We start from the raw sequence: 13,589 nt of genomic DNA, 5'->3' as shown, positions 1-13,589 counted from the left end.
TACTCTCTAGTTCTAGTTCAATCCATGCTGTAGCGAAGGGTAGGGGTTCCTTCTTTAATTCTGCTGTGTAGTATTTCATTGTGTAAACATACCACGGATTTTTGATTCACTCATTTACTGAAGAGCACTTAGGCCATTTCTAGCACTTGGCTATTATAAATAATGCTAAGAACATTAGGATGCATAGGATCTTTTGAATTGGTATTTCAGGATTCTTAGGGTATAATCAGAGCACTGGGTGAAAAGGCAGTTCTACTTTTAGTTTTTTGAGGAAATTCCATACTGTTTTCCACAGTGGCTGTACCAGTCTGCATTCCTACCAACAGTGCACTACGGTTCCCTTTTCTCCCCAACCTTGCCACACTTGTTGATTTGGTTATGATGGCCATTCTGACCTGTGTGAAGTGCTATCTCATTGTGATTTTAATTTGCATCTCTCTAATACCTAGCGATGCTGAGTAATCCTAAATACTTTATTTTTCTTCTTTTCATAGTCTCCGGCCCCTCTGTATGTCCTCCTTGGAGAAGTATCTGTTCAAGTGTTTTGCCCAGTTTTTAATCTGTCTTTTGTCTTCCTGGAGTGGAGTCGTATGAGTTCTTTATATATTTTGGAGATCAAGCCCTTGTCTGAGGTATCATTGGCAAATATGCTTTCCTATACAATTGGTTTTCTTGTCATTTTAATGCTGTTTTCTTTAGCTGTACAGAAGATTTTTATTTTGATGATATCCTGTTTGTTTATGCTTTCCTTTATGTCGCTTGCTCTCAGGGACATGTCAGTGAAAATTTTGCTGCATGGAATATCTAAAATTTTCCTACCTATGTTTTCCTCTAGGACTTTTATGGTCTTTCATGACTTATATTTAAGGTTTTTATCTATCTTGAGTTTATTTCTGTGTATGGTGTAAGTTGGTGGTCTTGTTTCTTTTTTTTTTTTTTTGCGTGTAACTGACCAGATCTTCGAACACATGTTGAAGAGGCCATTTTTACTCCATTTTATGCATCTTCCCCCTTTGTCGAACATTAATTGACCACAGAGACATGGGTTTATTTGTGGGCTCTCTATTCTGTTCCACTGATCTTTGTGTCTGTTCTTATGCCAGTACCAGGCTGATTACTATGGCCTGGTAGTGTAGTTTCATATTAGGTAGCATGATTCCTCCAACTCTGTTTTTTCTCAGGATCATTGTTGCTATGTAGGGCCTCCTGTGGTTCCACATTAATATTTGAAATATTTGGTCTAATTCTGTGACATACATCACTGGAATCTGAATAGGAACTGCACTGAATCTAAAAATTGCTTTGGGTAGTATGAACATTTTAATTATGCTAATTCTTCCAATTCATGAACACAGTATACAGTTCCATTTGTTTGTGTCTTCCTTAACTTCTTTCTTCAGAGTTCTGTAGTTTTCTGAACTACATGTCTTTTGCCTCCTTGGTTAGGTTTATTCCTAAATACTTTACTTTTCTCGTTGGAATACTAAAGGGGATTTTTTACCTAGTTTCTATTTATGATATTTCATTGTTGGTGTACAAAGAGGTCTTCAATTTCTGATTATTGACTTTGTATCCCGCTGTTTTGCCAAATTCACTTATTTGGTTGAGTAGTTTTTTTGGTGGAGTCTATAAGGTTTTCTATGTGCACTATCTGCAAACATTGACAGTTTTATTTTCTCCTTTCCAATTTGGATGCCTTCTATTTCTTTTTCTCATCTGATCGCTGTGGCTAGAATTTCCAATATGATGTTGAATAGAAGTGGTGAAAGCAGACACTCTTGTCTTGTGCCTGGTCTTCAGTGGAAATCTTTTAGTTTTTGCCCACTGAGTATGATGTTGGCTGTAGGTCTCTCATATATGGCCTTTATTATGTTGAGGAATGCTCCCTCTATTCCCACTTTGATGAGTGTTTTTATCATAACTGGGTGCTGTACCTTATCAAATGCTTTTTCCGCATCTATTGATATGATCATGTGATTTTTGTCTTTGCTTTTGTTTATGTGATGTATTACATTTATTGATTTGCATATATTGTGCCATACTTTTATCCCTGGGATGAATCCCATTGATCATGGTTTATGATCTTTTTAATGTATTGTTGGATCCAGTTTGCCAATATTTTATTGAGGATTTTTGCATCTATGTTAATCAGAGATAATGGCCTGTAGTTTTCTTTCTTTGTTCTGTCTTTATGAGATTTTGAGATTAGAATGGCGATGGCCTCATAAAAAGATTATGTGTTTCTAGAAATTTGTCCATTTCACCTAGGGTTTCAAATTTCTTGGCATATAGTGGTTTATAGTAGTTTGACAATCCTCAGTGTTTCTGTGATATTGACTGTAATTTCTTCTCTTTCCTTTTAGATTTTGTTTAGGTCCCCTCTCTTTTTCTCTTGACAAGTCTGGTTAAAGCCTTGTCAATTTTGTTTATTTTTTCAAAGAACCAGCTCTTCAATTTGTTGATCCTTTGAATTATTCTTTTAATCTCTGTGTTATTTAATTCTTCTCTTATCTTGGTTATTTCCTTCCTTCTACTAGCTCTGGGCTTTGTTTGTTGTTTTCCCTCCAGATCTTGTAGATGTAGGGTTAGGCTGTTTATTTGAAAATTTCCTATCTTTTTTAGGCAGTCTTGTCTTGCTAAGAAGCTCATTCTCAGGACTGTCTTCACTGTGACCCCATAGATTTTGGCTGTTGTGTGTTCATTTTCATTTGTTTCCAGAAACTTTTTGATTTCTGGCTTTTATTGATAGGCTCTATGTCCTTCTTCATACTGATGTAATTTGCTGTAAGTTCCTTTTGGCTTCCCTGTAGTTCTTTGTTATTCTCCCTCAGCTCATTGAACTTCCTTACAACCATTGTTTTGAACTCAGTGCCTGATAGTTTACTTGCCTCCATCATTTAGCACTCTTTCTGGGCATTCTTCCTATCCTTTTGATTGGTGGATGTTTCTTTGTCTTATCATTTTAAGGAAGTCTCTTCCTATTTCTGTGTCTTAAATTGATCTGCTTTGATTCCCTGTCTTTGTGGTGTGACTTCTATTGTAGAAGACCTGTGGGATTCAGTAGTGCTGTCTCCTTGATCTCCTGGCCTTGATCTCTTAGAATGCCCTTTATGTTGGCTATCTGGATATAACTGGGTTTTGACTGTTGTTGGGTCATTCTTTGATGGATCCTTCACTCTAGCTGACTTACTAAGGGTCACTCCACCCACCACATCTTGTATAGTGTTGTGCAGGTGCTGCCAGAGCAAAACCACACAGCCAAGGGTTGTGCAAAATAACTCCCACCTACAATCCCACTGTCAATAGCAACTGAAGCAGTATTAATAAGGGTGTAAAGAGATTAATATTATTATAAGAAAGGAGAAGTAAATATGAGATGACTAACTGAAAGAAAAATGATTCTGAGAGGGTAGACGGAGGAGCACTAATAAGAGCAGGGCATTGGAGCAAAGCAATGCAAAAAAAGAAAGTAAAATTTACATTGTAAGTGAAAAAGGGAATGAAGAAGTTGGAATGGAGTATTAGAATGGAAGTGTGTAATATTAGGTTTAAAGAGAAATTTTAAAAATGGAGAGAAAGAGAATATTTTTTTCAAAAAGGAACCCAAGTGGAGAAAAAGATCCACCACAGATTATGAACAACAAATGAGCTAAGATTAATACAGGTAGGAAGGGAATTAAGAGGGGAGAAAGAAAGAAAGAAAAGTTTAAGATGTCTAGAAGAAAGGGAAGTGATTTTGAGATGATAGAGGGAGAGGGTATACTAAGTACGAATGAGGAACAAAAAACAAGCTGAGACAGGGAAAAATCTAAATTTGAGACGAATAAAAGAATGGGCAGGATAAAGGCAGAATGGAGTAGGAGAGGGGAACGGTAAAATATGAGATCTGAAATACAAAAATAGTGAAGATCTAGAGATAAAATAGAAAAAAATGCAGCAACAACTACCCTATTCACAACCAACGAGCAACGATTGATAAAGGTAGAGAGAGAGTGCAGGTATGTTAAAAGTGGGAAAAAGAAGGTGAGATGACCATTGACAAGAAAATTGGTTTTGAGAGGCTGGACGGTGGAGAAATAGTAAGAATGTGGAATGGAAACAAGTTGTAGCAAAGGAGAAAATCAAAATTTAAAATGAAGATAATAAAAGGAAAGAAGAAGGTCAAGTGGAGTAAGAGAAGGGAGAAGCAAAATATGAAAAATATTGAGAATTAAAATAAACTACAATATAAAATCTAGTGACTTAATATTCACACACTCAAAGGACAAGAAATGAATGTTAAAAAACTATGCAGGAGAAAAAATATCACCAATTATGAGGAAGACCATGGTGGAATTTGTCTCAGTAACATCTAGTATTTAGCACTGTTTTTCCTTTTTGGATCTACCTCTGGTCATGTCAGATGGTGTCTCAGTCTGGCTTCAGGCAACCCATTTGAGGCTACCAGGGATCTACGGCCTGAGGCTGACTCCTTCTGTTGTTATTCTAGTCACTCTACAATCAGCAGGCAGGCTTTTGCTCCACAGGGTGAGGCAGAGTAATTCCTGGGGTGCGGCTATGGCTTCCTTTCAGGCTGATGACACTCAAGGGGGGAACCCTCTGCCTGAGTGAAGTGGCTCCTGCAGCATGGGGGATGATTCAGCACTGACATCCTGGAAGTTGTTCTCTCAGTTCTCTGCCCAAAGTCACCGTCCCTAGTCTCTCCTCAAGTGGCTCCAGTGTGCTCTGACCCCTTTGCCGGAGCCCAGGGTAAGTGGCTGCAAATGAAAATTTATGCACTGGCCTTTTAACCGGCTCTATGATTCTCCAGCCATCCATCTTTGGCAGAGACAAACCCTGCCAGTTTTTGCAGCTGGGTGTTACCTGTGTACTTTTCCAGCTCTGGTGTTGTAGGCTAGGGAGCCCAGCTTGTCATTTAGACCCCACACTCCTCAGGGGGATCCCACAGCTGCTAATAGATCCCTCTGGCACTTCCACTGCCATCCATGGGAGCCCAGCCAGCCCTCTCTAGTCTCTTCTGCACCAGTCATGTTGTGCTGAAGCTGTTTCTCCTGTCTGTCCCTGATTAAAAGGCTTTTCTCCCACTATTGTTCAGTTGTTTATTCCGGATGATTTCTCTACAATTTAGTTGTTTTTCCATATCGGGAGGAGGTTAGTATAACTTCTACTCATTCCACCATCTTGGATCGTATCTAGCATAGTATTAACACTTATTCTTTTAGTTTGGTTTTTAATTTAAATTTCATTTTTCAAATGAATTTTACACTCAATATTATTTTGTATTAGTTTCAGGTGTACAGCCTAATGATTAGACAATCATATAATTCATAAAGTAATCTCCACATTATTCCTAGTACCAACCTGGCACCATACATAGTTACTACAACAATATTGACAATATTCCCTATGCTGTACTTTATATCCCCATGACTATTTTGTAGTAATGGCACTGAAATATTCCACCATTGTGCCTGTTGTATGAAAGAAAATCACCTTTATATTACACTACCTCAAAAATTAGATTTTAAATAATTTTGGGGACAGTAGAAAATATTTCAGGTGTATAAGAAGGGGTCTGGATATCCAGGTCAAGAATGAATAAACAGGTCTTATTCTTCTTGATGAGGTTCCCCAACTTTGGTGATGATGACACCCTGGGGTTGACCATTCTCAGTGAGGGGAGAGAGAGTAAGCTGTTCTTTGCAGAACGTCTGGCAGTTCACTGGTCTCTACTCATTAGAAAGCCAGTTACACCTGAAATACTATCCCACTGTGCAATACTCAACAATTTCTAAGGACATTTGCCAATGGGTGTCTGTGTTGGGGAGGGGGAGTAGGGCTGGCTGAGAACAAGCACTTTTTTTTTAAGAGATTTATTTAATTTCTAAAAACAGCTATATCTGTTTGGTAAAATTATAGTAATGTAACAGAAAGAGCCCAGGGATGTAGAACTCTGAGTTGGAAGAACATAACCAGAAATCCAGTTCCATTAATAGTCTTAGGCAAATGACAATCTCATTGAAACTGCCTCCTCATCTCTAAAGGATAAGGATGGCAATACTGATGAATTACATTGCTATGAGAACTGAATAATAAAAAGGTATGTGAAAATACTCTGCAAACCATAAACATTCCTAAACCATGAGTATTTATTATACTGAGTAATTATTGATTGACAAGAAAAATTACAGATTATGAAGTCATTAAAAATAAAATACATCACAATGATGATCATTCTAAAATTCAAATATTCTGAAGTTCCAATTATTTTAATAAACAAAGTATATTTTTCTACAATATATAATAAAAATAAAATTGTGTAAGACTGTAAATAAAAATCAAATGTTCACTGAAATTCTAAGAATCCAGTTCTTAAAATGAATAATTAAATTAATAAGGTTAATGCTAAGGTTAAAATCATCTAACAAACAGATTAGTCTATGATCTGAGTAGAGGAACTTAAAGTGGCTAAGTTAATGTTTTTTCTAAAAAGAAAAGACAGCAAAAATTTTTAAATACTGAAAATGATTCCTGAAATCACTGCAGTTAATTTCCTGCAGTTAATGTTTCTCTTTTTCTTTCCACAGCTGTTAATCATCTTTGTAAGTTTACCCAAAAAATCAATAAAAATCATAAACAACTAAAATTGCACTGAATTTTTCTGCTATAAACCCATTTTATGATAAATACAAAATACTACCCACTTGAAATTCATTAAAGTTTGGAAACAAATGCTACAACTTACTAGGTTTATTAAGAACTTCAAGGTAGGAAAAAATCTCAGTGACCACCTATCTATTCTTATATCCTCTGAAATAATACAATAAAAAGTGATCATTGAATTCATGAAACAAACATCGTATTTGTAGAAAATCACTTTAAGTCTAAAACTAAAGGTTTTACTAAAAAATCTATTTGCTTCTCTTTAAACTATTGCATCATGTCTTACCTTGGTGTTAATTACCTCTCTACTCACATGGTTGCAAATACTTTAATTCTCCTAAATCTATTTTTCCAACATCATATTATATGAATATTTAATAGCTAATGTTTAATAACGTTGTCAGACATTCTTCCAAATGCCTTACCTTACTTGCATTAATTCATTTACTACTTATAATAACCCGATGAGGCAGGTACATTTCTACCTCTGTGTGTGTGTGTGTGTGTGTGTGTGTGTGTGTGTGTGTGTGTAAACTGGGCAATAATTTTTAAATAACTTGTGGCAGATCTAGGATTTGATCATAGCAGTCTATTTCCATGCTTTTTAAAAAAGATTTTATTTATTTATTTTTAGACAGAAGGGAAGAGATGGGGAAAGAGAGGGAGAAACACCACTGTGTGGTTGCCTCTCACATGTCCCCTACTAGAGACCTGGCCTGCAACCCAGGTATGTGCCCTGACTGGAAATAGAACTGGTGACCCTTTGGTTAGCAGGCTGGCACTCAATCCACTGAGCCACACCAGTCAGGGCTATCTCCATGCTTTTAACTATGATGACACACTTATTTTTTTAGGCAGTGATCATCATTGAAAAACTTTGTATAGTGTTTCCTTCTAAAGACTCTTTACTTACTTGGCTTTCATACACATCTTTTGAGTCGCTCTTTAGTGGCTAGTGTTCCCAATATCCTTCTTTTGGCCTCTTCTCTCTGACCCCTGACAATCTTACCCATTTCTGCACATGTTCAACCATGACCTCTAATGTGAGGCTACTGAAATTGACCTCTCGAACATGGCCTTTGCTTGGAAGTAACAAACTCTTAAAAGCAAACCTGAACATTTGGATCTGTTAAACTCTGTCGAAACCAACATCATAAACAATTTCCTTCAAACCTACATTGTCCCTCTTGACCTTTTCTTTTCCACAGTTGTTCAGATTTATTCCTGAAACTCTTGCTCCTTCACAGCTACCTGGTGCCACATTCTGTCCTAACACTCATACTGCTTGCATCTATTCCTTCATTTTCATTCTCATTCACTATATCACAATAACTTTATCCAGTTACAGTATCAAAATCAGTTTCTGGCCATGTTTTTCCAGTCCAGCTTTAACTGACTAATGCAACAGATCTGCATTCTACCTGGATTGATTATTTACTGAAAGCCTATAACAGTTACTGTTCATTGCTAAATTACAAAAACTTCTTAAACTACCCTTTAAGTCTATCTGTGATCTACACTCACCAAATGATTTCTGAGCTTTTCCTTTCATGCTTACATCTTTTTATGCTCCAGTCCAAGATTATTTTCTGTTTCTCAAATATACTCTGTGTGTTTTCTGGCTTCTCTGTTTTTGTTCACACATCTTTTGCATAACAAAATCTTACCTCACTGCAAATGTTCATGTCAAAAGACATTCATGTCAGCTCATCTTCCTGATTTTCCCATTAAACAGATGTGGTTTCTCACCTCTTTCCTCCCATTGTTCTTTTGCACTTATCACATCCCACCTTACTATAGCTATTTATACATTGGTCTTTAACAATCTCTAGAGGATTTGTAGACATCTCATTTGCAAGCAATGTGTTTTAGACATCTCTGCATATTCTCTTTCTTCCCCTCACCAGACTACCACACCGCCTTGGCTCCACACATGCATCTGAATTCAATCAGTGATGAGAAAAAATAAACTTTTCCTCACTCTAAGAATATGTTTGTATACACTACACTGCTTCTTCCACCCTAGCAGACCACCATGCTCTCCAGTTCTCCCACAGACTACATTCACCCTATGTAGACATACTGTGTGCTGAGCAATACTTGGAGCTAGTGCAGATGGCATTCCCCCCCAATGATTCAGTGTTACTGAAGGGATTTTGAAACAGATTCTCCCAACTTATCAGCTCTGACTAATAACAAGGTAGGCATTCCCAGCAGTGACATCTTTCTCTTGGTGAAACAGTAGCATGAACCAAAGAACTGCTTTAAAATGAGTCCTTCCGTAGACAGAAGAATTTACAGACACTGGAGATGGAGAAACACCGGAACAAATCAGAAAAAGGGGCAAAAGCACGTACCATTCCTCCACTTTAAACACAGGACACAACTAGTTATACGGAGTTCTGATATTAAGACTTGTGGGTTGAGTGCTGGAAACTTCTTCTTTATTAAGGAAAATTTACAACAGAAGCTGAAGTAGACAAAATGATGTAATGAACTCCCTTGTACTTCTCACTCAGATTAAAAAATTATCAACTCATAGACAATCGTATTCATTTACACTCCTATTGCTATTATTTAAAAATTTTTTAATTAACTTATTCTTGACATTATTCCAATTTTTCCATTTCCCCCTCTTTGCTTGCCTCTACCCATCTCCCACCCCACCCCCTTCCCTCTGGCCGTCTCTGGATTGCTGTCTGTATCTATGAGTTATGAATGTATGTTCTTTGGCTAATCCCTTCACCATTGCTATTATTTTAGTAGCAGCATTACTGAGATAAAATTCACATACTGTACAATTCAACCATTTAAAGTTCAATGGTTTTTAATGTATTCAAGGTTAGCAATTATCACCACAGTCAATTTCAAAACATTCTCATCACTAGAATAAGAACCTTGTACCATTAAAAGTTACTCCCCATTTACTCCCACCCTAGGTAACAACAAATCCACTTTCTGTCTCTATGGATTTGCCTAGTCTGGACATTTCATATAAATAGAATCATTCAATATGTGGTCTTTTGTTACTGGCTTCTTCCATGTAGCATAATGTTTTCATGGTCCATTCATGTTGTAGCTGTATCAGTACTTCATTCCTTTTTACTGCCAAGTAACATTCTATTGTATAAATAAACCGCCAGTTAGTAGACATATAAGTTCTTTCCACTTTTTGGCTGTTATGAATAATGATGCTATAAATATTAGTCTGTAAGGCTTTGTGTGGACAGGTGTCTTCACTTTTCTTGGATATATACTAAGGAGTGGAAGTGGTGGGCCAAATGGCAACTTTGCTTAACCTTTTCAGGAACTGTAGACTTACTCCAAAGTGACTATTTAGTCCTATTAGTAATATATGTAGATTCCATTTTTTCCACATCCTCACTAATACTTGTATTGTTTATCCTTTTGGTGACAGCCATCTTAAGAATGTGAGGTGGTGCTTGATTTGTGATTTTGATTTACATTTATCTGATTACTAGTGATGCTGGGCGGTTTTCCATGTGTTTACTGACCATTTGCTATCTTCTTTGGAGAAAATGTCTATTCAGATCATTTACTCATTTTTCAACTGGTGGTTATTATTATTATTGAGTTGTATGAATTCTTTATTCTAAACAGAAGTTGTTTATGAGATATATAATTTGCAAAACTTTTCTTCCATCCTTTATGTTGTTTTTTCAGTTTCTTAATGGTATTCTTTGGGGCAGAAAAAATTAAAATTTTGATGATATCCAATTTATCTATTTTTCTCTTTTATTTGTTGTGCTTTTAGTGTCACATCTAAAAAACTTTACCTAATCCAAAGTCATAAAGACTGAAATTTATGTTTTCTTTTAAAATTTAATAGTTTTAGCTTACACTTATGGCCTTGTTCCAGTTTGACTTGAATTTTGCATATAGTATAATGTGGATATCCAGTTGTTTTAGCACCATGGATCTTGCAAACAAGTATTTTTTAACTGTACCTACTATCTTAGAACTTTACTCTGTGAGTGTGGAGACTACTGGCTGTTCCATGTGCCTCTGACTGCTCCCTTGTTTTCTCTACCTTCTGTGGCTGGTAGTGTGCTAATCTTTTTAAAATTTTTTCTCTGTTCCTATTTATTTGATAAAATTTCTATGATTTCTGCTAGCTTTTTTTAGTGGCCTAATGATGTAAAATGTACTTTTGTCTCATGCAGTTTATTTGGGAGCCAACTAGGAAGAACACAAACCAACAGTCCAGTTGTTTGGATACTAAAGAGATGCAAAATGTCTTTTTGAAATAAAGAGTTACCCCACTCAAACACAATTGGGAAGAAAGTAAAATGATCATTTGCATATGACTCATATATGTATCTGAAGAACCCAAGAGAATCAACTGAAGAATGATGACACATGATGACATGTATAACTAATGAAAGATTGGTATCTACAATCCTAGGAAATAATTAAGAAACACAATAAAAATGAGCAAAAAAATTAATGAGTAAACCTAGAAGAGAACATCCAAATGGCTGAAAAACATCTGAAAAGATGTTCAACCTCTTCAGTAATCAGGGAAATAAAAATTAAAATCTCTATTTTAATTTTAATAAAAATTAAAATACCTATCATGTTAGTAGAAAAGTTGACTACCAAATATGAATGGGATGTAAAAAACTGCAGCCTTATCCGTTTTCAACAGGCATAACTACTTTAGAACACAATCTGGCATCTTATGAAATTAAAGGAAATGACCCCTAGATTATGTATGCCCAATGAAACCATGCATGTGTCCCCAAGAGACATGCTCGAGAATAGTAATGGGATTATTTTTCATAACAGCCAAAAAAAGGGCAAAAATTTAAATATCTTTTCATAGAAAAGGGCAATAAATGCTGGCATTTTCATACAATAGTATGAACAGTATACAAGAGTGAAATGATTGAGACACAATGTTGAAGGAAAAAAGAAATTTATACAAAAATACCTACAGTAGTCTTTAAAGACATACATCGTCTTTATAAAACTGAACAGCATAAATTAAGTACTTCACGGTTGGCAGATCCATACATATATAGCATATATGGGATGCAAGAGAATATTAAACACATTACACAAAATAGTAATTCTTGCTGTCACAGGGAAAGAGGGAAATAAATGAAGGGTCTTGATAGGCATTAATAATGTCCTGTTTCTGACCCTGGCTGGCGTAGCTCAGTGGATTGAGCGCGGGCTGGGAACCAAAGTGCCCCAGGTTCAATTCCCAGCCAGGGTACATTCCTGGGTTGCAGGCCATAACCCCCAGCGACTGCACATTGTTGTTTCTCTCTCTCTCTGTCTCTATCTCTTTCTCTCTCTCTCTCTCTCTCTCTCTCTCTCTCCGCCCCCCTCCCTTCCCTCTCTAAAAATAAATAAATAAAATCTTTAAAAAAAAAAATAATGTCCTGTTTCTTAAGCTGGATGGTAAGTACATGTTTGCTTCATTAATCTTGGTATCTTATATATTCATATGTATTCTTTCCATATACGAAGTATATCATTAATGGGTCTATCACACATAAAGTACTTAGTATGATGAAGAACAGAAGTAAGGAAATTACCCACAAATAAAACAGATAACTTTAATATGAAAAAATATTAAGGAAAAGGAAATACGCTGGTCAAGTCAAACCAAACAAAGTAGCAGCAAGTGGAAACAGTTAGGCAAATGCTGAAGAAAGAAGCATAATCATGGGAACAAGTCCTACCAGATATTCAAAAAGCTATAATAATTAAAGGTATGTGATGCTTGTGAGAGAGTTGACAGACAGCTGAAGGGAAAAGAATGAAATGTTGAAAAACAATTCAGTAAGTTCATGGTGACAGCAGCATGTCAGACTGAACAGAGGAAGGCAGGTGTTCCATTAATGCTGCTGGCCCATCCAGAAAATCACCTGACAAAAACATTTAGGGCAATGATACCTCACTAGGTATAGTAAACTTTAACAAGTCAGAAATTTAAATATAAAAAAATTAAACCATAATGATTCTAGAAGAAACTGAGGAAACCATGGGAAAATATTTTTGACAATGTGGAAGCAAGGAAGGTGGCAAAAGCCGGGAGGGCCTTAAACAGAAATATACAAACAAAAGTTTTCATGGCAAAACTGTGAAAAGCAAAGTCAAAGAAAAAATGACAAACTGGAAAACAACAGTTATGAGTCATAGCACATAGGCCTTATTTCCTAAAAGTCAATCTGAAAAAGGTCTACAACACAGTAAAAAAAAAAAAGTAAAAGATACAGATATCCTCAGAAAAAGTGTACATAGCTGCAAAATAGAAGAAAATCAAACAGACTCACAGAGAAGTGAAAACTCAAACTATGATACTACCTAACCTAGCAGATTATCAAGGATAAAAACTTGATAAACTGTACCAAGAAGAATGTAACACATGCCCGTGGGCCCTCTGTGGAGAGCAATTCAGCTGTGGATGACATGCCTATGGATTTATCTCTCAAATATACTTGCATACATGTGCAATAACATATAGAAGGTTATTAACTGTGTCAACATTTATATTAGGAAAATAACAAACATCTCAGACTTTATGTAAGGATTCTTTTAAAAAATAATGATTTTTAAATAAGCACATTTGCTTTTAGATATATAAAATATCTCTAGAAAGATTCTCACACACACAAAAAATGACAGCACTGCATTCTACTAAAGGTCTGAACAGCAGTGAATGTGTCCCCTGGAGTCATGCAATGTGTTGGTCCTTAGCAGGGGCTGCTGGTATGTGAACCAGGGGGCCAGGGAAGAGAAACTGCAGGATGAGTTTTCATGGTGTGCCTTTGTGACATCAGAAATACATATTAATCTCTGCCCACCCTATTCCTTACACAGAACTCCTAAAATCTTATACTTTACTACATGGTAGGAGCACTAAGAGCTTCTTTTGTTCTAATATTTGGTCT

General features: G+C 36.2%; 2 protein-coding genes across 5 annotated transcripts in view; one reads left to right on the top strand and one right to left on the bottom strand.

Moving 5' to 3' along the window:
- The window catches only part of ASPN (asporin), a 47,137-nt gene extending 35,215 nt beyond the window's left edge, over window positions 1-11,922 (top strand). Inside the window, exon 6 of the mRNA XM_045844927.1 lies at window positions 10,848-11,922. Within this exon, the coding sequence (XP_045700883.1) occupies window positions 10,848-10,867 (20 nt within the window). The 3' untranslated portion in view covers window positions 10,868-11,922. The remainder of the gene's footprint in view (window positions 1-10,847) is intronic.
- The window catches only part of LOC123822774 (centromere protein P), a 278,910-nt gene that overhangs the window by 161,042 nt on the left and 104,279 nt on the right, over window positions 1-13,589 (bottom strand). The gene's annotated exons all lie outside the window — the stretch shown is intronic.

Source organism: Phyllostomus hastatus, unplaced genomic scaffold (genome assembly GCF_019186645.2).
Source record: "Phyllostomus hastatus isolate PE091 unplaced genomic scaffold, TTU_PhHast_1.1 phas_contig_41, whole genome shotgun sequence".
Taxonomy (NCBI): Eukaryota; Metazoa; Chordata; class Mammalia; order Chiroptera; family Phyllostomidae; genus Phyllostomus; species Phyllostomus hastatus.
This window is presented reverse-complemented; position numbering and strand designations above follow the sequence as displayed.